The 26,708-nt window shown below is 47.3% G+C and overlaps 1 protein-coding gene across 1 annotated transcript; it reads left to right on the forward strand.

Annotated features, from left to right (window-relative positions):
* Positions 1-12,750: 12,750 nt before the first annotated feature.
* PWWP2A (PWWP domain containing 2A) lies at positions 12,751-26,447 on the forward strand. Its single transcript, XM_088063502.1, has 2 exons — positions 12,751-12,800; positions 23,691-26,447. Exons 1-2 carry the CDS (start codon positions 12,751-12,753, stop codon positions 25,393-25,395), a joined length of 1,755 nt encoding a protein of 584 aa, XP_087919628.1. The 3' UTR covers positions 25,396-26,447.
* Positions 26,448-26,708: the final 261 nt, after the last annotated feature.

Consider the following 26,708-nt stretch of genomic DNA (forward strand, 5'->3'; position numbering starts at 1 on the left):
GATGGGGATGGAGAGCAGGAATGGGAAGCTATCTTGATTTTTAACAACTACAACAGAAGACTTGAATTTTGTTAAGCCAAACAAAATTTGTGTATCCCAAAAAGGCACAAGAAGAGTAATTTTGGCTGCTCTCAATTTGGCTCTCACAAAACTGCTCAGATTCCTTTGAAGTATCATCCTTGGATTAAGAGCCACTGTGGAATATTTTGAACTCCAATGGTTTTAGTCTAATATAGACAATATTTCAAAGGTTGCTAAAAAGGAAGATATAATTCAACTTTATCAGCAGAGTCTTCTGGTCAAAAATCAGAGTTAAAGCTCCTCTCTCTATGGATTTCTTATATAGAAATAGATAAAGTTCTAATAAAGTTAATAACTGACTGCCCTAAAGACAAGAATCGTTGCAACTCTTCTGGACTTTTCTGAGCAAACCCCAAAGCCACCCCCTTTATCTGCACAGTTCATGGGCTGTGTTGTAAAGATTTTATTACTTGATAATATCTGTGTGATTGTCCTTGCTGACACATCAGATAACACAGCTCCAAATGGAGCTTATCCTCCAGGGAATCTAATTGGGATTTCTTCACACATTGTGGCATCCAGAGAAATCCTGTTGTTCCAGAGCATTCCCTCAGCTCTGGCAATTCCATTCAATTCCATCACTGCTCTTTTCTTTCCCTGAGGGCACATCTGGTTTGCAGTTGGCCTTTTGGTATTCCCAAGTCACCTCCTCTCTGTGTCACCCTCTGAAGCCTTTCCTGCTCTCCCTTCCCCTGCAGCTCCTGCTCAGGCTCAACTGGAGCAGTACCTGCCTGGAGCTGGGGAGAAACCACCCCAGGAACCAACCAGAAAGGGATTTGATCTGAAATAAACTCAAAGGCAGACAGGAGAAACCAATATTTGAGTGAATTTTTCTTATGTGAGTGCAGTGTTTAGTGAGTGCCCCACTGAAAATACTGATCCAAGTCAAGTGTGTAGGGACAGAGCCTGAGCACAGAAGGATTTCTTTCCTTGAAATACAAGAAAAGCCAGTTTTCTCTGCACAGAAAGCCTCTTCTGGGCCTCAGCTTGCTTTGATGTGTGTGATTCACAGCAACATCTCACTGCATTCTTTCAGCTCTTTGAAATTGTTTATATTGCCTTGGATACATTTATCAGGAGAAGAAAATACACTTCAGTGGCAGAGAAAATACACACATTTCACGTGCCATTCCTTCCCCACCTCCACACCAAGCAGATCTTTGCATCTCCTTGTTCCAGGAACTGCTTTTATTACATCTGGTGTCCCTCTTCTACAGTTTGATTTATTCCTGAGTTGCTCAGCACTAAGTTGGCTCTTCTTAATCAAACAACATTGATGGAAAAGTGGGAAAATGAGACTGGGTTGGTAACAGCTGTGATTTTCTCAAACCCTGGAATAAGCCACATTTCTCTTAAAGATTCCTTCCAGAACCAGAAGAAAAATGTGGAAAACACTTCCAAATCTGAACTTCTACTTAAGTGTTGTTTTACTCTCCTAAACAATGGGAAAGCATCAGGGGCCAAAAAGCCCCTAAAAAGTGGCAGATTGTCTCAGCTGGTCAGAGCAGGGTGCTGACAACACCAGGTTTGTGGGTTCAGTCCCTGTATGGGCTTAAGAGTTGGGCTTGATACCTTGTGGATTCCTTCCAACTCAGAACATTCTGTGATCTGGACATTTGTTCATTTTTTAAAACTTGATTTTTAACCAAAGTTTGCCTTTTCCAATGGCTCAGACTGGTAACATGCACAGGTCACTCTCGGGGTGCTTAAAAGCTCAGTGACTGGGTAGGAGCCAACTTCCCAAAATTCTGCTTCCTTGGGCACAAAGTGCTCCTGTAAAATCTCCTTTGGAAAAGAATTTGCATCCAGGAGTAATGCAGGATCCTGGCTGTCTCTGTGGCTCCCCTGGTGGCTTCAGGAGCAGCAGGATTTGTCTGGCAGCCAGGTGAGCTCACCTGTGCTGGGCCACAGCACCATCCAGTGCTGGCTCCCAGGGGCAAAGCTGCAGCTTCAAAGGCAGGAGAGTAAAGGAACCAAAACACCTCAGCTCCCCCCACATCAGAACTGGGGTTTGTGTCAATTCAGGATCGCAGGATCACAGGCTGATTTGGGTTGGAAGGATGTTCCATTTCCAACCCCGTGTTGCAAAGCCTGGGCGCATAATATGGATTTTGAAGCTGAAAGGGAATCTGTGGGGTTTCTGTTGATCTCAAACCCATCAATCTGCATTTCTGTCGAGCTTTTCTACCTGTGATCTGTACTCAGGGCCTGTTTATACCCTATTTTGGGGGGGATTTTTATCTGCTCTGTTGCCACCCGGCATTGTTTGCAAGCCAGGGCTCACTAGGACTCTTTGGCCAGAGCATTTGAACCTCCTGAGTCCCAACCTGTGGCTGCCTCCCCCTCCTCTCCCAAAATAAAACCTTGCAGGTTATTGGTACTCCCTGCTGTTTTCTGCTGAGCCAAGGCCAAACCCTGGTTCTGTTTTCCCTCCCTTCCTCAGAGGTGGAAAGCAGCTCAGGGAAGGTGTTTGGGCTGTGTGTCCGTGCCTGAAGGAGGAATTCCCCCAGGGAAGCAGGGAATGAACCCCTGCAGTGGCTGTTGGCCATGGAATGATGCTCACAGGTGTGGGAGCAGCAGGAGAGGTTTGTCCAGCCCCTGTGGGTAAGGACTGGGAAAAAGCAGGAGCACACAGGGATGGGAGCTGCAGGGAGAGGTTTCCCACCCCTCCAGCCAGGATTGATTCCATGGGGTCAGCACAGCACCAGGCTTAGGAAGCAGCTCCGTGCCCCTCCTGCACTGCCAAGTCCAGCAGAGCACACAAGGCTGCAGCTCTGCCCATCCTGGGAATGGGAATCCCAGCAGAGCGAGACCCAGGGAGTGCTGCAATCCTCCAGTGCTAATTTAGGGTCTTGTTTGAGAAAAAAATCCTCCTCCTGCAGCAATGGCTTTGTTCTGAGAGGTTTGGTTTTGTCTGGTCAGTGCCTGCTCTTTTAAGTCATTGTGACCTACATACAGAGAGGATCCAAATAAAAAATTAAAGAGAAAGAGCTCTCTGTGACACTGCCTGGCTGAGCCAGGCCTGCAGTTCTGTGGCCTCTGGATTATTTTTTCACACAGGGCCAGATACGAGTTTTTATAAATTCTGTATGGTTGGGTTCTTCTCTTCATTATCATATGAATGTTTAAATATCCCTCTTCAAGGAAAAATGTAGAGTTTACCCACTGAGGGTGAAGGGATGGACACACCCTTGCTAGAGCTGTTATCCTGATAAAATAAAGAAAGATCTGGCCTGGAGCTGTGCCTGTGAATGAAGCCCAGGGCTGAGCACAGGAGCCGTTCTGGGAGCTGCCACCTCAGCTACTCTGAGCCCCAGGTTCCTGTGCCAACCCAGGAAACAACCAAGGCTTAAATCATTTTCTCCAGGACACTTTGATGAGGTTTGGATGGCACAAGGAATTACTCTGGAGATGTGGAATCCAAGCCCTGCTCTAACTCCCATTTAAATCAGGATTAGTGGGACCATGACTCCTGCTGACTTCTCATTAAGCTGGGTGAGATCAGTCTGGGACCAGCCCAGGGGCTGCAAACTGATTTCATACCCCAAAGATCTGCTCCACCTGGAATAACCCAAGCCCTGAGCTGAAGGAGAGCTGGGCTGCAATCCCTGCAGCACCTGAGAAACAAACGAACTCCCAGGGCCCGAGCTGATGCTCCTGCAGCAGGGGCTGCACAAAGAAGCTCCCCCAGCCTGGCATCTTGCCCTGCTCCCAGAGAACAACTGGTATCTCAGCACAGCCGAGGGAAGCAGCTGGCTGGGGGTGAAGGAAGAAGCAAATTAGAGTTTATGGGGATCAAAGAAGCCCACATCACTCCTTGTGCTTGGGGCTGCGAGGCCAGCTCGCATCCACCTCTGCTGATGATTGGTTTTTTGACAGGAATTGCTCCCCAAACAGTCATGTTCAGTGATTATTTGTCCCCGTCCCTCTTCCCCTGATTACAGCCAGACTGAGACATCCCTGATCCGCATAGAAATGAATATTTGAAAAGGCAGGGCTGTCCTCCAAGGGCCCTGTGCACCATTAGGCCTCCAGATTTACTGCCCCACCAGAGGCCAGGGGGTAATGAGGCAGCAGCAACGGGCTGGAGTCAGGAGAAAGGAGCTCAAGGAAAGGGATTTGCCTTGGCACATTCCTGACTGCAAATTAAAATTATCACCGAGGTCCTGCCTCTGCATGAGGCATTTTCAGCTGACTTGTGCCCCACTGCAGAGCCTGCTGTGCAGCGAGCAGCTCCCGTTGACTCAGCAGTGTCCCGTGTTTTGCCTGTGCTGATGGGCAGCAAGCGCCACCATCCAAAACCAAAGCACATTGAAACAGGACTTTTGCTGTGTCACTGCGGTGGATGAGGTTCTGCTCTTCCCTGGCTCTGCAGGAGAGGTTTTCCCTCGGAGCTGAGCTCTGACTGCTCCCTGTGGGCCCTGCCAGGAGCACAGATTCGCCCAGGGCTCCGGGGGAGGCACCGGCACTGATGGCAATGTGTGCAGCCAGGCTGATCCAGCTGCAGCAGGAATGCTGATGAACGCCAGGAATTGCATCCTCCCCGTGGAAAACACATCCCAGCCTCAGCACCTCAGCTCAGTCCTGCAGCCACCTCTGCAATCCAACATCTCCAGCCTGGGCTCGCTGGGCACCTTCTCTGCAGGTCTGTGGTGCTCTGTGCTTAACGCTCGGAACTGACTCATGTTTCCCCTCATTTGGGAACATTCAAGAACTTCCTTTGGCCTGACCACATCTGACTCACCCCGGGTGACTTCAGAAATTCGAATCAAATTGAGATTGGCAGAGAAAAAGCAAAACTAAAGTCAAATTGTAACTACTGATGTGACAAAGTATTCCTGCCTCCAGTCTGCAGGCAGAGGAGGATTTATCGGGTCTGTCACTGGTCCAAGCCTGCATGTACCAGCCAATCTGATTTGATTCTGAGGGGAAGATATCATGAGTATCAGGAATCCCTTTTATATTAAATTTATCCCCTAGAGGAAAACCCTTTGCAATGGCAAAAAATTCCCTGTACCACAGAGATAAAGATTCCCAAAGGCCGCTCACACACGGCTGTGAATCCGTGGTGAACACGCAGAGAAACAGTTTCACGTTCCCCAGATACAATGTCCTGGAGAACAGGGTTTTCACTGCAAAGAGCTATTTTGTTTGAGGAGCTTACACAAGCGTTTAAACCTTTCCCATTTCATGCAGGAGACAGTTGCCAAGTCTGTTCTGTGCCTGCAAGCACGGATGAGTACAGAGGATGCTTTGTGAGGACTGATTATATTCCATTTTTACCAAATTTTAAACAGCGCTGATTTTTACTTCTTTCATTCTTCATCTCAGCGAGGACAAGAGATTTTCTCCTTCTTCCTCTGTTCCTTCCTACACTGGGGAAGGAACTTTTGGCTGCTTTTATGCAGAATCCTGACTGAGACTTCTCCATTCTCATTAAGGGATAACTTGATTCAATCCTGGCAATTCTTTTGGGATCCAGCCCCTCACCTTGCATTGTGTGATTCACCAAGGGAATTTCCTACAGAAATGTGTCCCTTGGCAGGTGCAGCATGAAATTCCAGATCTCTGAACATTTTTGCCATTCTGAGGGATGACAAAGCAGAACAAACAGAGCATCCCAGATATGTCCTGGACTGAAGCACAGGAGGTGGAGAAGGAGGAGCAAAACAAAGCAATGCGGGGGCTCTGATATGAATTATCCAGTGCAAACCTCAGAAACACAAGGGATGAACCCTGTGTGAAGGGCAGATTGCTTGCAAACAGCAGCTGTAATTCTCAACCTTTTTCTCAGTACAAATACAATGACATGGGTACAGTTCATTTGTTTCCCTTACCATCTTCCATCCCTTTTTATTCCAGAAGTTAGGCTGAGCCTAACTGGAGGAAGCCTACAATCTTGCAGCAGAGCAGTCATTACAGGGTGCTTCCTTTTCAGCATCAAGTACCTCTGTTGTGGTTTCATTTCTGTATTTTCTAAACTAGTATGAACAGCGCCTGGAAAATGCATTTTTTAGAGCATTTCTCAGTATTTTGGAAGCTTTACCTTGCCTACTACCAAGAGAAACAACCACACACTTCCAACCAGTTGTTCCAGTGAACAGAAATAAATTCAAGCTGGCAAAGGTATCTTTTCCCAGCAGAGTTTGTGTTGCCCAGCATGGTGGTTTCAGCAGCAGTGGGGAAAGAACTGTTAAAAATGAAATATTATCCAGCTCCAGCAGCACATGCTGGGCACTGCAGCTTGGGCCCTGCTCTGTGATAAACCCCACATGGGGATTAGATTAGGGGAACAGACAGAAATGCAACGTAGCTACACCAACACATTTCCTCACGAGGGTGGTGGCACAGTCGTTGAAGGCTTGAATTTTTATTTTTGTTACTTACTGAAGGGTGAGTGGGGAGAGTTTCACTGGGCCAGCTGTAGAAAGAGGGTCAAAGGTAAGATCCAGCTCCTGATCCCAGGGAATGCAGTTAAAAGCAGAAACAGTGCTTTGCAAATCATCATGAGTGGTTCTAATTACATTCATCTTCTGCCTTTGGAGCTGCTCACAGACAGATATGCAAGAGTCACAGCTGAGTGACCCCTGACAGAGATGTTCTCATTCCTGGCCTTTGTCACTTTGTGGACTTGTCTGTGACAGGACCAAGGAAAAGGACTTTTTAGAGTTTCTATTCTGATCGCATCACTCCAACTCTACACTCCCCAAAACTCTTGACAAGCAACATTTACCATCTTTTTACATAGATCAACACATGTCCTTATCAAATCTCTCACGTCAGTCAGCTCTGCCGTGGGTTTGTGGAGCGGCTGCCAGTCACTCACCCTGCCATTGCAAATCCCAGTGGTTTATTGATTCCAGAATCAGAGCCACAGCCTGTTTTGTTCTGGAGGTGATGGGATGTTTTCTCCATGGCCTGAATTAGAGAGTCTCTGAATGAGGGCAATACAATTTCCCAACCACTGACAATCCCGGGAGGGTAACAGAGCAAGCTCTTGGTGTGATGAATTCTTTCCCTTGCTGTGCAAGTCCCTTGCAAATGGTGTTGCTCAGAGTCAGAATTTACAAGATTGCCCGGGAAGAGAACTTAAAAATTGACCTGACTTTATCAAAGGAAGTGACTTGCAAAGGACCATGCTGGGATTTGCAGGTGAGCTCTGACAGGAATTCAGGCTGAGCCTGGGCACTCCATCAATTGATCCCACTTGGAATTAGATTAGAAAAGGGTAAGAGAAGATGCCTACCAGGTCTCCATAAAATACAGGGATACATCTCTGGCTGGAAATACACTTGGCACAAGAGGTTCCACAACTGAAAGTCCACAAGGAACTAGAAGATGAGACAATGACAAGAACAAAGGTCTGTAAGGGAACACAAGGTAAAACACTGACAGAGCAATCTGGGAGATAATTTCCTTACATATTATTACATATTATTCCTTACATATATATATTCCCTACATACATACCTCCAGCCCTGTGATACTTTAAAGTAATAACAAACTTGTCATTTTTATTCATCACCAGGGTCCCTTCATTATTTTTATCCAGAATGCAAAAATGCACGAAGCAGACAGGGACATACAGTCCAAAGTCTACTTTCAAAATCAGAAAACTGAAAATACTAGCCTGTGATGACAGCATTTCTTTATTCCCACTCCTTCCAGGGGAGCTGCAGACCTCAGGAAGAGCTGGAACTTATTTTTTGGGTTGGTTTGTTTGGGTTTTGACTGAAAGACAAACTGCATGGCACAGCTGAGCTTTTAATACTTCTGCTTTTTAAGCACAACTTAAAAAACTTGACTGCATTGTCATTTATGCCCCACCCCTGCCTTTGGAACAGCTTCAAAAGTATCACAGGAGAGGCAGAGGGACTCGGGGGAGTGTGAAACCCCGGGCTCTGCAGGCTCTCCATCACAGACTGTGAGCTCCCAGGAAGATCCAGGTACAAAACCTGCAAGTTCTGAGTAACATGGAAAAGCAGACAAGGACGTGGGACAAGAGTTACTTGGTTTTACTCAGCTAAACATGAAGGCAAGGGGAGGACAGCCTCCAGGAGGGACAGCCTGTGACAGGCCCTTTTGAATTCTCCCTAGAAAATCCCACTACAAGTTTGTCCTTTAGGTGACCACCTGCAGGGCTTGGCTCTGGTCTGCAGCCAGTCCATTTCTAATTGTTGCATGTCAGACAATGTCGAGCTGGAAAACACATTTGTCTCCACCAGTCAATTTACGTAAATCCATCCAATTGTTAAAGGCAAACAATTAGCAAGAAAGCTGAATGTCTCAGTAACTCTTCATTTAAGGAGAGAAATTGGTTTGTAATTTATTGAATAACTTGATGATCTGAAAGGCCAATTTTCTGGTCCCTGTGTCATTGTCAAGGATAACATTTAGCACTTACACAACACTTCATCCTCAAGTTGTTTTTGAACCTTCACTATAATTAAACCACATCACTCTTGTGTGAATGAAATGTTATTGTCCATTTTTCACAGCCAGCAGAGCTGAGGCTCCAGTAAGTGCCAAAGAGAAGGACACGGTGTCACAGGCAGTTGGCAGCTGCTCCTTCAGCTCGGGAAGTACAAAGGATCCAAATGATTACCAGTCAATTCCGCTTCCTCCATTGTCCTGTCTCCTTGAGCTCTGTCAGCAACAAACCTCCATGAGAACAGACTGTGTAGGATTCCCACTCCTCTAATTAAGGTGTTTTACCCTTCCTGCTACTCCTGTTTGAAATTGGATCCATCTCCAGGGACCACAGGTGAGGAAAGGTCACACCTCAGCAGCTGGACACTCTTGATGTGAACAGAGCTTGGCTGCAGATGTAGAATAACCTCAGAAACACCACAAGGAACAAAAAAGTTGCTCTGACATATTTATGGCTAAAGAGACTTCTGTAATTTCTCAGAAGACTTTTATGAGAAATTCCCTATTAATTACCAAGCTGCCTTATCTACAGTTGAGTTTGGCCTCCCAGTCTGTCCTGTATTTGCTCTGAATGGAGAAATCCATGGAGATAGAGTGTGGATGCCCCAGCACCTGCAGCTGCACAGGCTGCAGAGGAAGGCAGAAACCAGCCAGATTTCGAGATAAAGCAGGAAGTACCTTCAGACTCCATTTCCTCACAATTATGAAGTGAGATGTCAGCAGTGAGACAGTGCCAGTACTTCACCCCAAGGACTCACAATTACCCTTTTTTTTTAAAGCAAATCCCAACTATGGAAATCCATTTCAATCAATTCTCCATACAGACATTAGATAAAGCCCCACTCATTGACTTCATCTCTTGTTCACAAGAAATGCAGCACATAATTGACTTTTCAGATTGCAGGGCAGAATTCTGGGACACGTGTGCCTGCAGTGAGGTTTCCCAAATCCTTTAATGCTCATTCCTAAACCCAACAAAATGAGCCCTGTGTTCATAGGGCCACAGAAATCAGTTACCAACATTTCAGGAAGGGCTGATGATTTTCTCACCCCAAACTAACTTTCTGTAATAATTCACTAACAAATTTCAATCCAGCTTAAATATAATTAACAATTGTTGTAAGAGCATTACTTTCCTAACCTGTTAGAGGAGCAGTGAGTTTGCAGCACACAACCAAGAGCAAGATTTACTTTCAGTTTATTTGCCTGTGTCCCTCTGCATTGCTCATGTGCATTGGTTACATTTTTTTCTTTTTAACTTAGAAAGCCTTGAACGCTCCCCAGCAGCAGATCATGCCTTGAAAACGCTGACTGCTGGATTTATTAGCACTGTGTAGAGCTGTGAACACTAAACCTGGCTTGGGGAGGGTTTGGTGGCTCTGGCCAGGCTCACAGGAAGCCGCTGTTGCTGCAGCTGGGTTGAGCTGGGCAGCAGAGCTGTGAGGATATAAACCAGATATAATCCAGTGAGGATATAAACCTCAGCCGGGAATGTGGGGAGTCCCAAAGCCTCAGTGGGGCTGGTGGAACTCCAGACTGAGAACATCCTCTCTAAAGTTCCTCCACCCCACCACAGGTATCGGGAGAGGGATCTGCTATCCCAAAACCTATCCCTGTAAATGCACACACTCCTTCAGAGCCCTGTGTGCCCGCACAGACACGGATCAGCTGCAGCAAGGACAGCACAGGGACCTCTCCAGCTCCTTGGATCCTGCAGCACCACAAATTCCAGCCACTGGGCAACTCCCAGGGCCAGCTCCTTTTGGAGCCTGCTCACACAACCGCTCTCCAAGGAAGCTGAGGGAAGCTGAAATCACGGATTTGGCTTCACTGGAACCCTGATTCGTGTCCATTTATGAATATTGCTCCTTAAAGCCTTGCACTGGGTGGTGGCTCTTCCATGGCAGTGCATTTCCAGGGAACTTGATGCCCAGAGAGTGATGTTCTCACTGCCCAGCATCTAAAAACTCCCACCCCATTAGTTATCACCTGAAGTACTCAGACCTGCTGGGACTGCTCACACTTCCAGTGGAGTTTCAAATCACTAAAGCTGAGTTCAAAGGTTCCTCTGCCCAGATCCGTCTCATGTCCCAGCTTTGTCCCAGACAATTCCTTCCCTATGGGTGCTGTGCACACAGCTCCAGCCAGATCTGCTGCTTCCCCACATCCCCTCACTCTCCCCACCCAAACTCACAGCTTCCCCAGCTGCTCATCCCAACAATTTACTGCAACACATCTTTATGGAGCTCGGCATTTTTCCTGCCTTCATTTTAATTGTTTTATTCCCTCCGGTTGTCTCCGTTCCTCTCTGTAATTTATCGTTTCTTCTCTCCACTTCTGTCCTTCCTGCCACTTGCTGAACACAGAGAGACTTGTTTTAATTTACAGAGAGTGTGGTAGAGCAATCTGTTTCATTAACTTAATTAGTTTTATTTTGGCAGTTTCTAAAGGTTCTAGGATAGAAAAAAAGACTCCAACCATGCAAACACTCTGCAGACCAGCCACTGTAAGGCAAATCCTGTCAAGGAGATTAGAGGTTAGATTTGAAATAAATAGAAATTAAATGGTGATCAAAGGTATTTGGGATGGTAAAAAATTATATAGTGAGGGCTTTTTTGTTAAATTTACAAGTTCCATCCTGCACCCACATGCCTGTGTTGGCGAGGTCAAATGTAACAGTTACCTATGGTATTTCCGTGGGGCATTATTCTGAGATATAAATGTCCTTATTTACCTTTATTTAAAAGCACACACAGCACCTTTCAACATTCAAAGGAGCTGTTTATGTTTTATTTTGATCCCTCAGTAGGGTCAAGCACATAATCCACTGTTACTGCAGTGAAGCAGAGAACAAGCCATCCACCCACTCTGTTCCCTATGGAGAGCAGGAATTGCTGGGGATGTAAAACACAACAATTTGCATTTAAATGGCCACTGTCCTCCACAAGCAACACCTGCTGAAAAGGTGCGCTCCAGCAGAAGACTGGCAAGAGGAAATCTTCTATTTTATGCCCATCCTTTCCATAAGTCTGAGCTTAACACAACAAAGAGCCTGCTGGGCTGAGCTGTTGGATCTGAGCATCCCATCAGCTCCAGGGCTGAGTAGTTTTAGTTTCTCTCTGTTTTAGTCCCGAATTCCTTGTAGGCTCAGGATTTAGGGCCTCATTCTCTGCTCAGCAATCACAGGGAAGGGAACAGGGCCTGAGTGTCCTGAGCACACAGAGGAAATATCATCACAAAATAAAACCTCTCCCCTCTGTCGGGAAGGCCACGACCCTTCAGGCTTCCCTGGAAGGTGGCTGGAACTCGGCTTTTGCAAACTTCTGAGTGCAAGGGCCCGTGAATCTTGTGAGGCACAGAATCACAGAGAAGCTGTAGGGAAGGAAATTATTAACTCCTTTTCTCCCCTTTCCACTCCATGTTTTCCACCTTTGCCTGATGTGCCCAGTTCAGGGTGCTTTACACTTGGAAATGCCGATTTACCTCACAGAAGGCACCGGTCCCTCTGCCTTCCCCACATCAGGGGAGGGCAACAGGAGGGTCACACCTGATCTGTGGTGATAGGGACAGCAGCCAGGGAAGGGCTGGAGCTGGGCCAGGGGAGGTTTGGCTTGGATTTTGGGAAAGGTTCTTCCCCCAGAGGGTGCTGGCACTGCCCAGGCTCCCCAGGGAATGGTCCCGGCCCCGAGGCTGCCAGAGCTCCAGGAGAGCTTGGACAGCGCTCCAGGGATGGAGCTGGGATTGTTTGGGGTCTGTGCAGGGCCAGGGGTTGAACTGGATGATCCTGTGGGTCCTTTCCAACTCAGCGTATTCTGTGATCTTCCCTCTCCGCAATGCCATCCCCCCAGTGCTCCTCCAGCACGGGCACGAGGCTCCCCTGCCCGCACTGTGCAACGCAGAGACAGCACCGGGCTGTGCCTCGCGGGGGAGCCGCTCCAGGGCCATCCCAGGAGCTGCCACCCGGGCACCCTGAGGAGCGATGCGATCCCTCTGAGAGGCGACCCGGCCCCGCCATGGCCGCCCTCCCGCCCTCGCCATCTTCCCCCGTGCGTTCCCCGGCCCCGCTTCCCGCCCCGCGACAGGCACTGCGCTCCGCCAATCACCGGCGTCCCTCGGGAGCGACGCCTCCCTCCGCCAATCAGGAGGCGGAGCAGCCCCACCAGCCCCGCCCCTCCCCTCCCCAGCGGCCTATAAAGCGCCAAGCCACGCCCCCTCTTCCCCTTCCCTGCTCTGCACTGAATGAAGCCCCCGCTGGCCAACGAGAAGTTCCCGCGGGGCCGGATAGACAGGTACACCGTCCAATAGGAATGCAGCATTTCCGCGCGTCGGCCAATAGGACGCCGCCTGCGGGCGCGGGGGGCGGGGCCTCCCTCCCCGCGGGCCGTGGCCGTCGCTCCCGCTGCTGGAGGGAGGCGGCGGAGAAAAGGGGGGCCAGGGCGGCGGGGGCGGCGGCGACTGCGGCGGTGCCGGGGGACGGCGGGGCCGGCGAGGCCGAGCCCGAGATGGAGCCGATCCCGGGCAGCGAGGCCGGCGCGGACCCTCTACCCGCCGTCAGCGAGGCCGTGGAGTCGGCGGTGCCGGATGGCGGGGGGGCCGACGGCGGCAAGGCAGAGGAGCCGCCGCCGGTGCAGCGCGCCCGGAGCCCCGGCGGGACTCGCGAGCCGGACGCGGGAAGGACGGAGGAGCCGCCGAGCAGCCCTGGGGTGGAAACGCCGCGGGCCGCACCCCGCGCAGCGCCCAGCCCGGGCTGGTCGGGGCCGCCGCCGCCCTGTCCGCCGCCCGAGCCGGCCCGGGAGCCGCCGCAGCCCTGCCCGCCGGCTGCCGGGGGCTCCGCGGGGCCCGGGGAGGAGCCGCCCCGGCCGGAGGAGGAGGAGCCGGATGCTGCCGCCGCCGCCGCGGTGGAGCCCGAGCCGGCGGTGCCCGCGGCCCCGGGCGGAGGGGAGGCGGAGGCGCCGGCGCTGCTGCCCGGCTCCGAGGTGCGGGTCACCCTGGACCACATCATCGAGGACGCCCTGGTGGTCTCGTTCCGGCTGGGAGAGAAGCTTTTTTCCGGGGTCCTCATGGACCTCTCGAAAAGGTGAGAGCTCGGGGGGAGCCGAGCCCGAGCCCCCACCCAGCGCCGAGCACCGGCAGCGCTCCCGGAGCCGCCGGGGGCGGGATGGGGGCGGCCCCGGCGGGACCCTCGTGGGCAGTTTCCCTCCCATCCCATCGCTTCCCGTTCCATCCCAGCCCTCCTTGGCCCCCGTCCGTTCCGGGCCAAGCAGCTCCTGCCCCCTCGTCCTCCCCGGGGAGCGGAGCAGCAGCTCCCGGGCATCCTCTTCCTCCTCTTCCTCCTCTTCCTCCTCCTCGACCCCCCTCCCGCCCGGGGAATGGGAAAACGGGGGAGCCAGGAGAGGGGAGAGCACCCGGGCACAGCCTTTGGGCTTGGCCGGGGTTCCCAGGGCCCGCAGCAGCATCCCCGTGTGCCGGGAGAAGCAGCCGAGCGCAGAGCTTGGCGTTAATTCCCTGCTTTGTACAGAACAGCCCCACAGATCCGATTGCCCTGTTCGTTCGGGCTTACATTGCCTAGGTAACCTTCTTTCTCACTACATACTATTTTCCAAAATAATGGTTTTCCTGCTAGGCGGTTGCAGTTATTAATTAGTTCTGACTGCTCCTTGTATGCGATGAACTGGGTGAAGTTTGATGGTTCTTAAATATCCTCGTGGATGGGGGAATTTTTACATATCTCTGAATAACTTACCAGACAGCAGGACTTGGGGTTTGCTTTTTTTCACTGCCTTTCAATAGTGGGAAGCTCTTGGGAGACCAGAAATTATAGTATCTTACAAACAATCTAGGTTTTATTGGCAGGTGAAAATACTTCTTCGTCGTTGTGGGTTTTTTTCTAGACATGTAAGGACTCAGCAAGTTCATGAGAGAAAAGTGAAATTTAAGCAAGGTTGTTTTTTTAAAATAATTGGTATGCAAAATATGCAGCACTTTTTCCCCCCAGATTTAAGCAGTGTGTGGACACATGCCTTTTATCCCTCCTTTTATGTTGTTAGTAGCTGTTCAGCAACTTCCTGGAATATTGTCAGTGGTTCCTAAAATGAAAATTGTGGGGACCAGCACTTCTGTCTTGGGCCTCACTGCGTGGTTGGGGTTTGACACAAAAGGCCTTTCCTGAGCCCCAAGTTTTGGATAATGTCTTGGAATGACTTTTTCGGTCTGTCACTTGATGAGGTGTGAAATGCTGAGCAAATCTCCAGCCTCTTGTAGGGTGAAACAGCATCTCAGAGCAGGGCAGGAGGTGACACAAATGAAGTGTAATCCTGGGTAACACACATTCTTTTGTAGGTTTGAACTTGTCCCAGCAGAATGCCATGGCTGCCCTGGGCAGGAGTGCAGGAAAATACCAGCTTCTCCTTTTCTCCTGAAAGGGATCCTGCCTTCCTAAAAACACCCTGGCCACCAAGATCCCACATTTTCCCAGGTTCTCGTGCACTGAGGAGCCTCTGGCATGCAGCAGATCTGCAGCCCTTTGCAGCAGAAGTCAGTTTGCAGGCTGGCTGCTGCTGCTGCTGCGCCTTGGTGGAAGCATCTCCAACCTCCCCGGGTCCAGGCCCAGCTCCTGGGACAAAGCTGTGCAGTGGGAATTGTGGAAAAGCCATGCAGGGAGGCTGGGGCTGTTCCTCCCAGGTTCTCTTGGCAGTGGAGCTATTTATTCCTTCAGGGGTGCTTTTACATGGGATTCCTGGAGGGGAAATTTAAATTTTCAAGGCCAAGCTCTGCAGAGGGCCTGGACAAGAAGAACTGAGTTTTGAGACATAAGGTCTGTCATATTTTGCTGGTGACGACAGAACGTTGGTAGATAACAGGAGCTTTATCAAATGTCTCAGAGCAGGAAATGCTGTGGAAGAGAAGCTCTAGAAATAGTCCAAGAACTTCTTACCTCTAAGAAGTTGAAACATTATTAAAAAAAAATGTTGCCTGTATGTCCAGCAGTTCCATTTTACCACTTCTGTGGTGACTAACAGGTGGTATTGTCTAGGTGTCAGCTTTTCCTTAGGTCTGTTTATTTTTGTTTGGTGTAGCAGCACCTGGACTTGCAGAACATGAGTATTTCTCATGAACTTCCTTCTGTATCTGTGGCAGGCCCTGGAATTCTTGTCCTAAGTTTTTCCACTGGACCAAAAAGAAAAAAAGAAGGGCAGGGTTAAATGAAAACCACCTAAATCCCATTCATTTACATGACAACACTGGGATTTCCAGCATGGGAGATGGGTGCTTGCTGAATCTGTCTCATTCAAATGCATGGGAATCATCTCCCAAACTTTCCTAATGCCCGAGGGATCAATATTTTTAAGACTGACAGTTCTTACTAAGTAAGTGTCAATCTGTATTAGAATTTACTCATTCAGTAGCTTCCAAAAGTACCTGTGTCACTGCACATGCTAATGCTGTGTTGGATGATCAGAGGGAAATCATTCCTGTTCCTTTTTTGGATCTTAATTTCTCTTTCCCTTCTGCACCCTCCAGAGCAGTGAAGGTGCTGCTTCCATACAGTACTAAGAAGAATAAGTTTAAGTGACTGTTTTAAAAACCTGCTCACAGTGTTCTTTTTTGTCTTCTCAAGTCATGTTCTGAATGACTTTAACTTCACAATGAAAGAAAAGCAAAAAATTCTCATATATTTATGATTCTAAAGTCTTTTTTTGGCTGTTTTATCTTACTGCTTTTTCCATTGTTGAGGTGATGCCCTGACTTTGCATTTTATTCTGTGTGACTCTGAGGTCAGTGATATTTGTGTGAAGGGCCTGATTCCCTCTCCCACCCCCCATAAATGGGGTATATCCCTTTAGGAGTTTATACCACAAGCCCCTGGGTGTTGGGTGGGCTTTATTCCTACATTTATTTGAGTTATGGAAGCATTTCCCTGTCTGTACCTGTCTCCTGTGCCTGCTGCCCAGGAAGTTTTGAAAATCAGCAGAAAATAGGAGCCCACTTGTCCTGAGTGCCAAATCCATTTGTTATGCAGTAAATCCTCACCTGGAGAGGAGCATGTCCCCACTTTGGTCACTCTGAAGGCTCACTGCACAAATTAAAGATGTGTTCTTGCTGTTGAACTCCATTGGTGCTGCTGCCATCACCTTTAAGTGTTTTCCTGCTGCAAGGGGGAGGTTCTGGGGATTCTTGGGGTGCTGATGGGGTCCTGAGGGGAGCCAGGGAAGGCAGAATCCCTCACACAGGGAGGAGAAATGGTTGGGAAAAACTCGACACATCCAGGGCTGATCCCACAGCGTGGGCAGCAGGAAAGGGGGGGATCCTGCCCTGCTCACTTGAGACCTCACCTGCAGAGCTGCTCCAGAGGAGGCACTGAGTTGCAGAGGGGACTGGAAGGAGCAGCCTCCCGATGGAGATGGGCTGGGGGAGCTGGGAATGCTCATTCTGGAGAGGAGGAAGGTTGTGTGGAGACCTCACAGCACCTTTCAGGATCTGAAGGGGCTACAGGGAGGCTGGAGAGGGAACTTCATCAGGAACTGGAGGGACAGGACAAGGGGAATGGCTCCCAGTGCCAGAGGGCAGGGCTGGATGGGATTTTGGGCAGGAATTGTTCCCTGGCAGGGTGGGCAGGCCCTGGCACAGGTGCCCAGAGCAGCTGGGGCTGCCCCTGGATCCCTGGCAGTGCCCAAGGCCAGGCTGGACATTGGGTCTGGAGCAGCCTGGGACAGTGGGAGGTGTCCCTGCCATGGCAGGGGTGGCACTGGATGGGATTTCAGGTCCTTCCAACCCAAAGATTCTGATTCTGTGGGGTTTAAAGTCTCTGAGCTGCCTGTAGCTGGCATTTGCTCAGGGGACAAAAGATATTCATCCCACCTCAGAGTAAATCCTGCTCTGCACCTGGAGGAAGTAGGTGGGAGGGAAATACCTGAGAAGTGTAGTATTTGTAAATCTTAAAATACAGGATTAAGAAGTTGTGGTTTTAGTTTGTTCTTCTGGAGAAAGGATAATTATTTCTGTGTGGGTTTTTTTTTTTTTTTCTTCCCAAAGATTGGGGAGGAGGGGGATTAAATTTATGTTCTGTTGTTTTGCCAACAATCAAGACTTGGCCTTTTTATTGTTTTATCATTTAACTGAAATTTTCCTTCTAATCCTGCAGATGTGAAGGACATGTGTCTTGTCTTTTTCTCTAAACCAGTTCCCTCTTGACTTTTGTGTGTTCATAATAGTTCTTGAGTGGGAGAGGAAGAGCAAAAAGTTGTTTTGTGACCTAAGAGCCTCTAGTTAGATATCCAGAAGATGTGCAGTGTGTTCCCAGTAGACATATGTTTGAAATTATGTCTTTATTGAGCTTTTGTTATGGAAGATAAGGAAGTACTTCCTGTACCAAGGTGTGCATGAGCTGTATGATGAAAATAAACTTTTATAGGCAATTTGCAATTCTTACAATCCCAGAAGCAGTTTGCAGGTACAGACTCTTGAAAGCTGTGCTTTTCCCAGTCTGTTAATTCAGCTTCTACTGCAAAAGAATGATGTGAGAAGGAAACAGCAGAAGCCTCACTTGAAAAAAATGTGGAACATTTTTCCCTGCTCTTTCATTTAATAACCAGGGACAGCGTGTGCTCATCCTTGTCTGGGGAAGGACTGGGTTTTTGTAGGAGGCCTGGTGCTCTGTGATGCACATTCTCAGCAGTAAAGAAGTGTCTGTGACTCAGGGTTGTGTGTTTTGGTTTATTTCATTTTAAAACTTGCACTCAGTTCCCAAGGTGTCCCCACACCTCGTCACCTGCCCTCTTCAGAGTTTCTCAGGAGCCCAGAGGAGCTTGGTGAAATTCTGGCATTTAAGGAGCAGCCCCAACACTTCTTTGACATTTGTTTTAATACCCACAGAAGGTGGGAAGCTCAGGTGTGATGGGAGTGTGGTTGAGAGGGTAATTCAGGTGTCTTTTGCTTGTGACTGACAGAGGTTTTATTGAAGGTGTCAAATGTAGCCTCACTTAGAGAGTAGGGTTAGAATTGGGCTCTGGATTGGGCCTCAAACTCCTTTCCTGAAGGAATCTGTGCTCCTCAGCTGTTCTTTGTTGGTCTGGGAGGTGACAGGTGATGGTTGACCTGTCCTTCCTTATGGAATTCTCTGTATTCGAGCAGCATGGCTTGTCCTGGCTTTCTTGAGTTTGCTTGGCTTGGTTCAAGGTGTTCGGGCAGGGCAGGGGTGAAATTCTCAGACTGCATTCAGTTCATTTTCTGTTATGGGACTGATGAATCTTGGCCATCCTGGCACTTCATCCATTATTTAATGGTATCATTCTCTTCCATATGTCCTGGGTCTGGCATATGGATGTTCTTGAAGAGTGTATTCAAGGGATAATCCTTCAAAATTCATCCCAGCAAATGTATCAGTGAAGCGTCTGCTTCAAAATGCAACTGACAGCTAATAATGGCAGTAGATGTAAAAATTAAAAGATATTTCTGTTTAAAAAGACCTTCAGCTTTATAGATGTGCCAGGAAAATTACGGTGGTGAATGGAAAGCCTAACCTCAGAGCATCCTGTCTTTATGTTGTGCTGTTCCAAAGAGTCACACTGCAGTCCTTTGCTGTGGGTTCAGAGCTGTCAGTGAAATGTGCATTTTCTAGGCTACTTAGCCTGGTGTTACATTGCTCAGGGGGTGAATAAACCATGGAGCTGATTGTTTGGCTTCTGGGGATGCTTTTTTCAGGAAGGTGCCTGCGCTTAAAGCCATATATTCCATCTTGTGCTTTATCACACCAAGTAAATCCTTCATTAAAAATAGGTTGTTGCATAATCTGTGTTTTCAATGCAGGTTATTTTGAGAAGTTCTGCAAAACTTTGTGTTCAAATAGCTATGATCTAACTGTGTATTACATGGAATGTTATAATTTAAACCCTCAGTTTAGATGCATGAAATACATATCCATAGTTCTTTCAGCATATTATTATACTCCTGGAACTTCCATCCATGCAATAAAAATGGCTTCAGCTGTTGCTTGTCCTGGCTTTTGCAGAACACCAAGGATGATCTTGGCTACAAGGGCAGAAAAGGTACCAAGACATTTCTGCACTGCCTTGGTGGTGAAGATGGGTTTTGATCAGTCATTTACCACAGACGTAACACTTTAACACAAGTTTCTCAGCTTTGTTGATGTCAGTTCAATGTGTCCAAAGACAAATGGGAAATAAATAGTTCTGAACCTGCCCAGTGCCTTCACTCCTTTGGCAGAACAAGGGGGTTTTAATTTCTCTCTATTTTAGTAGAGAAGTCAGACATGGGAGGCTAAAGATGAGAACTTAAAACTTTAGGTACTAGCGGAGAACACTTTGCCCCAGGGAGTGTTCTTTATGTACTTTGTTTATGTGCACACGGTCCTGAGTTAAAAAGGGATTTGTTCCTTATCTCTCATGGTTATTTCTGAAAAAATACTCTGTAACTGTTCTGTTTTGCATATAAATTGAGCAGTGAGATGCTTTCATTGTAGTAATTCTGCTGCAGGATTTAGATTTGAAAAAAAGTGGCTTTACTTTCCTTAAGTACTTAAGTTTATATGTCTGTAGTACAAAACTGTCTGGCTTTAAATGAGAGTTTTGGGTTTGGTACTCAAACTGGCTTTTGGGTGCCATGGCTGCCTATTAATTAACTTGCAGCTGGCAAACTGGAAATGAAGCCTCCCTGTTTTTACCCTGGTTCTGTCTCTGCACACCTTGGTCAATTGAAAGTTCCTCTCAGTGTAAATATCTGCACTGCCAGAATTGATCAGGCTCTTAGTGCAGTGTAGGTCCTGCTTTCCTGTGATTTCTGTCTCCAGTGAAAATGTACTTTGCAGTGGCATCTACAGCAGAAGTGCAATCAGATTCTGCTGATTGCCCTGGTTACTCTAAAAACCTCTGAGAAATGAGTTTTGTACATCACACACATCCTCTCTTCGAGGTGCATTTTCAAGGCAAATGAGAGCTGGGACACCTTTGCAGGAGAGGAAGTGGCACCATGGAAAACTGGCTGTGATTTCCATAGGTAGGAAGCAGCAGGGCACTGCTTCCCAGCACTCCTTGGATTGAGGGTGAAATACCTATTTCTGAGTCTGGCTTTTCTAACACTTCACTTTTAGATCTCCTGTCAGTGAATCTTGCCATTCCTTGGAGTGTGAGGGTCTGAGGCAGAAGTGTTACACGAGTCAGGAGTGGGCTGGGCAGGGAGCAGCTGGAACTTGGGCACCAGGGAATTTTTATTTTAAGCAAACAGTAATTGCAGTATATCTTTACTTTCATCCAGAAAAGCCTGTTCTTGAAATCTTGTGGGGTGAGGTGATATTTGGGATCAGTGTATTTTAAAAAAATTATTTTGTTGGAATAAAGACAAGTCAATTCCTTGTAGAACTTAACCATGCAATATGTGCTGAGAAGAACGTGTTGGGAGTGTCACTGTGAGGTAACTGGAATGGTTTCTCTTCCATTCTCATTCCAGTGACTGACTGGGGGATCAGTAAATGTCATGATACAACTGAGCTGTGTGTCTTGGGAGTTTTTAAATTTTGTTTTCTATAGATGCCCTTTAGTCTTCCTTCATCTCTGTGGCAGATGAACCAAATGCTTTTTCAGCTTTTCTAGCTACTAACACAGCTAACTACCTCAGCCTTGCAGTTGGTGTGACAAGAATTACTGTGGCTGTATGAGGAGTATTTATCTTCAAGGTCCACCAACTGGGTGTTTGAAAATAGGGCTTGAAATTCTGGTACATGCAATAAACACTTGTGCTTGCTGCAGAACTAATTAGATGCTGTGTCATGCCTTGTCCTGAAGAGGTTTAAGCTCACATCTTCATTCTGCTGCTTCTCTTAGGAAAAATAAATCCCCTTTTTCTTACCTTATTTTTTGTCTTTATTCTTTCCTGTAACCTTTACTGCTTCATTTGCAAGTTTTTTAGCCATTGTTTTATCTTCTTTGTTTTCATTCTCCAGTTGCTGGAGAACTTGATTAGCCAGGGAGGAAACAGAGATAATCAAAAACTGTTTATAGATCCAGTCTGCTGTTGGGTGGGGCCAAGAGAAGACACAATACACTGAGCTGTTGGAAATAATGATCAGTCTTTTGGCTTACCAGTTGTATTTTGTCCTGCAGGTAGATTGTCCTGACTAATTGCATGTTTGTATTAACACATCATTTACAGGGGTAGTGCTGTACATAACTGGCACAATATCCATGAATGTTCTTTACTTCCCCAGTTCATGAATTTGTAGGTGCACAGGGGTGGGAGAGTCTGGTTTATTTTTTAAGCAGTACCTTTCGTGAGGAGAGCTGCACTCTGGATTTGTTTTGTGTCTTATTAAAGCAGGTTTGCATCTTGGATAAAAATTGCCCTTTGTGGCTTCCTGTTCATCAGTTCTGGCCTGTGTTTTGTGCTTGAAGGAAAGGAGAGGGGAAGGTGCAGAATGAATCTTTGATTTCCTGGTATCAGGCGTGTGCTGAGCTTTCCATCAGCTCCTTTGTGCCTTGGAGGGAAAGGAATGAAAACCTGGGAAAAGAGAGATGAAATACTTGAATGGGATCCTTCTGGAAACCCCTGCAGTCCTCTTCGTGCACCTCTTCCTAGTGACAGCTAATTATGCTCAATTTCCTGACACAGAGTCACGTAAATGCCCTCTGGGAGAAGGGCTTGGCTCTGGGAATGGCCTGTGGGGTCTGGAAAGGCTCTTCCCGAGGCACTGGGAGCGCTCCTAAGGGATGTTTGTCTGTGTGGGGGTTTGATATCCCACTCCTGTGCTCTTTGGGGTTGGAATTTGCACAGCAGAGATCTTGCCCTGTCTTGTTTTCAGCTTTTACCATAGCTTAACTTTTTACCAAATCCTCTAATCTTTATCAGGTGGTGAATGATGGGATCTGGGTCGTATTTTTGTTTAGAAGCTGAAGGTCTTGATGCAAATAACACTGAAAATATTGCTAATTTAATTACTGTCAGCTGATAGTTTCTTTTAAAGCCCTACTTGGAACTGAGTAACTTGCTTACAGCCCTTTGTGGAGGGAAAAGTATTTGTGGAAAAGCAACTTCTTTACCCTTGATGGACTTGTGGGACTTTAGGGAATGTAAAACTTAGTTATGAGCGAGTCCCTTGTGGTTTAATGCCAGACCATAGGCTGGAAAAATGTCTGTATGAGCTGCTGAAATGCAAACTGGGTGGATAATTTAATCTTGGGTGGGTCGTTTGCTTCAGTTACAACTTCAGATGTAGAAAGAGGCTTGTGACAAGCAAAAGGACAAACAAGTGATGGCTTTTGTTGGGGACACTGTAAAGAACCTTCTAACATGTCATGACTTTTTTTTCAAACCCAATTTTGAGGAAATAAAGGCAACATACAGGCACTTATAGAAAAAAAAACAAACAACAAAACCTTCCGTTTAATCAGCTGAGGGGATGTTGCTGTTGAGCAGTCACCGTGCAACACAGACCTGAGGACAGATCTTGGGTGCCTGTCCCTGCCCTGATCTAGAGCAATTCCATTCCAGAGAAAATGAGTGAAAGGTTGAAAATCCTGTTTGCTCCTGGGACAGTGAGGAATAGTTTGTACTGAGTTGAAATAAGGGGAGTTTTACTGGGAGAAATTCAGACTGGGTTGGGGAGTTTTGGGCTATAAAGCATCAGGTGCTGAGCTTTTGTGGATGGAGGGTGGTGGTGTTCCCTGTTCACTGCAAGGATTTAGGCAGCCCAGATTCGTCTCTGTTAAATCTGGACCATTCATCCTTTTCTGCTGTGCTAAGAATGGAAGAAAAGTTCCTGAAGATGTCTTTGCATGAAGTTGACTTAGTATGGAAAATGAGCTTGGGTAGGTTGGGAGTTGTTGGGGTGAGTTTGGATGTTTGTAAGCATTTTCTAGAAGCATAAATCAATTCTTTTGCTGCTGTCTCGGGGATATTTTTGTTACGTTTTCAGGGCATCTTGTGGGGTCTGGAAACAGATAATCAGTGAAGTTGTGTGTTTTTTGTTTTCTACTGACTTCATTTTGGTGTCTTGCATTTTCAAAGCTTCCCATAAGGCTGGACATGAAGCTTGAATTTCCCTGGGACTCATGGTTTTCAAATGCTGGCTACCTAACGCAGACAAGTTTTCAAATGCTTTGTGATAAGCACTGCAAGAATTCCCTCAAAACACTGATTTTTTTTTTTTTCTTTTTTCCTCTCTCTTTAAGGTTTGGCCCCCATGGAATCCCTGTGACCATATTTCCTAAAAGGGAGTACAAGGACAAACCCGAAGCCATGCAGCTCCAAAGCAAAGCATTCCAAGAGGAGGCGCAGGTGAAGTGCGAGGCCGATGCTGCAGTCCCTGATGACTCCTCCCTCACGCAGCCATCAGAGCCCAGCATAGCTAAAAGCCTTTGGACTTCTAAACCACCTCCTCTCTTTCACGAGGGAGCACCGTACCCTCCTCCTTTGTTTATCAGGGACACCTATAACCAGTCAATACCTCAGCCTCCACCCCGGAAAATCAAGCGGCCCAAGCGGAAAATGTACAGGGAGGAACCCACTTCGATCATGAACGCCATCAAACTACGGCCCCGGCAGGTCCTGTGTGACAAGTGCAAGAACAGCGTGGTGGCAGAGAAAAAGGAGATCAAGAAAGGTGGCAATGCAAGTGACTCTTCCAAATACGAGGATAGTAAAAAGCGAAGAAACGAGAGCGTGACTACTGTGAATAAAAAACTTAAGACTGACCATAAGGTGGATGGAAAAAGCCAAAACGAAAGCCAGAAAAGGAACGCTGTGGTCAAGGTTTCAAATATTGCCCACAGCAGAAGCAGAGTAGTTAAAGTTTCCGCACAAGCAAATACTTCAAAAGCGCAGTTAAACACAAAAAAAGTTCTCCAGAGCAAAAACATGGATCATGCAAAAGCTCGGGAAGTCTTGAAAATGGCCAAAGAAAAGGCACAAAAGAAGCAGAGTGCAACCTCCTCTTCCAAAAATGCACATTCAAAGGTCCACTTCACGCGGCGTCTTCAGAACACCAGCTCAGGGTCCCTCCCGCCCCGATTGCGCCTAAAGCCCCAGCGGTATCGCAACGAAGAAAATGACTCTTCCCTCAAGACAGGACTTGAGAAAATACGGAGTGGCAAGATGGCAACTAAGCCCCAGTCTCGCTGCTCCTCCACCCGCTCAGCAGGTGAGGCCCCTTCAGAAACCCAGAGCCCCTCAGAAGGCCCCGAAGAGGCCAGCAGTGAGGTTCAGGACACGAGTGAAGTGCATGTAACTGTTGATCAGGATGAACAGCAGACACTGGGCAAGAGAGGCAGCAAAAGCAATATAACGGTTTACATGACCCTTAATCAAAAGAAATCTGACTCTTCCAGTGCATCAGTTTGTAGTAGTGATAGCACAGATGATTTGAAATCCACCAACTCTGAGTGTAGCTCTACTGAAAGCTTTGATTTTCCTCCAGGCAGCATGCATGCACCTTCCTCCTCCTCCTCCTCCTCCTCTTCCTCCTCCTCCTCCTCTTCGAAGGAAGAGAAAAAGCTCAGTAATTCCTTGAAAACAGAAGTCTTTTCCAAAAACGTCTCTAAATGTGTCACACCAGATGGCAGGACCGTATGTGTAGGGGACATTGTTTGGGCCAAGATTTATGGCTTCCCTTGGTGGCCGGCCCGTATCCTTACCATAACTGTGAGCCGCAAGGATACCGGGCTGCTGGTGCGCCAGGAGGCTCGTATCTCATGGTTTGGCTCCACCACCACGTCTTTCCTTGCTCTTGCACAGCTCTCCCCCTTTTTAGAAAGCTTCCAGTTGCGCTTTAATAAGAAGAGAAAGGGTCTGTACCGCAAGGCCGTCACTGAGGCAGCCAAGGCTGCCAAGCAGCTCACGCCCGAGGTGCGGGCCCTGCTGACGCAGTTTGAGACGTGAACGTGGAGAGTAAGGTAGGCAAGAAACCTGGAGGCTCCACCAAATCCGTAGCCAGGTTAGAGAGAAAGAACTGCCAGGAAGGACGTGGCAAAGTCAGAAGTTGCACTCGGTTGACTGCTCTTTTTACACGAGACTCGTGCCGTGCGTGGCGGGTCGTGACGGTTAAAACCAATTGAACACGCAATCAAAATTAGCCTGAAAGTGAGGACTGAGGTATTTTTCAAGTGAGAAATTTTTTTAAAGAGAAAGAAAAAAGAAAAAAACAAACCAAACCACCCGATGCATAGGAGCCATAGCTTCAGCTGGAAGGCAGCTGATTTGCAGGGAATTTTTTAGTAGTTTCTACCCAGTATATAACTAGTTCTGTGTGGCCAAGGGTTGACACGAGGGATGAAAGTAGTAGCTGTGACTTTTTTGTTTTATTAGGTGGCCCATCAGGGAAGTGTAGAAATGTAAGCCTTGTCTAAATGGTCTTTAAAGATTATTTTCAACCAGTCTCTAATGGATTTAGTCTGGCCAGGCCCGGTGGGTTCCGTTCTCCGAGCGGGCCGGTTTAAATGGCATTGGAGACGTGCTCCAAGTCGTAAGGAAGAAGAATTTTAGTGACTTAAAGACCAGATTAAATGGGGTTTTATCGTAGTGACCACTTAAACACTCAACCTTTCTATGCACATGGGGGCACAACTAAATCACTTCAGGGTCGGAGAAGTCGAGGGATGCCTGTAGCTCTAAGACAAAGCTGAGGAGGCCTCAGTGTTTGGGATCAAGGGCTGTTAATGCTGCATAGGTGTGAATCATTCTGGTCTTTCTTCCTGAAGAAATCTTTCAGGCCGTTTGCCTGGAGGTTTAGCTTAAGAGAGGCTTTGTTTTGAATGTGTAAATAATTAATTGCTGAAATTGGTCAGATTTTCTCCTGACTGGTTGTTCCTAAATTCTTAGGATACGTCCTAGTAAATTACACTTTGTGAATTGTCAGATGTGTAATTGTTGCATTTTGGATGTATCTAACTTTTTTTTTCTTTTTTTTTTTTTCTTTTTTTTTTTTTTAAATATTTCCGTTTAAGGTATCTGTTTGCAGGTCAGAAAAATGAGATATGTAATTGTGTAATGCTCTGAAATGTAAAAAAACAAACTGTAAATAAAATTGACTAAATCTGAATTATTTGTGTGTGTTTCTCAAAAAGCTTTGAAACAAATCCAGGATGTCAGAGTATTTTATCTGTATGCCGGATTTAGAGGACACCCTTAAAAAGTGAATTGTCCTTTTCCATGCATTTTTAAAGATGAAGTGCTCGATGTAAATACCATTGGTA

Source organism: Pseudopodoces humilis, chromosome 17, assembly GCF_049639895.1.
Source record: "Pseudopodoces humilis isolate 2021_Gansu_Grassland_sample_001 chromosome 17, ASM4963989v1, whole genome shotgun sequence".
Taxonomy (NCBI): domain Eukaryota; kingdom Metazoa; phylum Chordata; class Aves; order Passeriformes; family Paridae; genus Pseudopodoces; species Pseudopodoces humilis.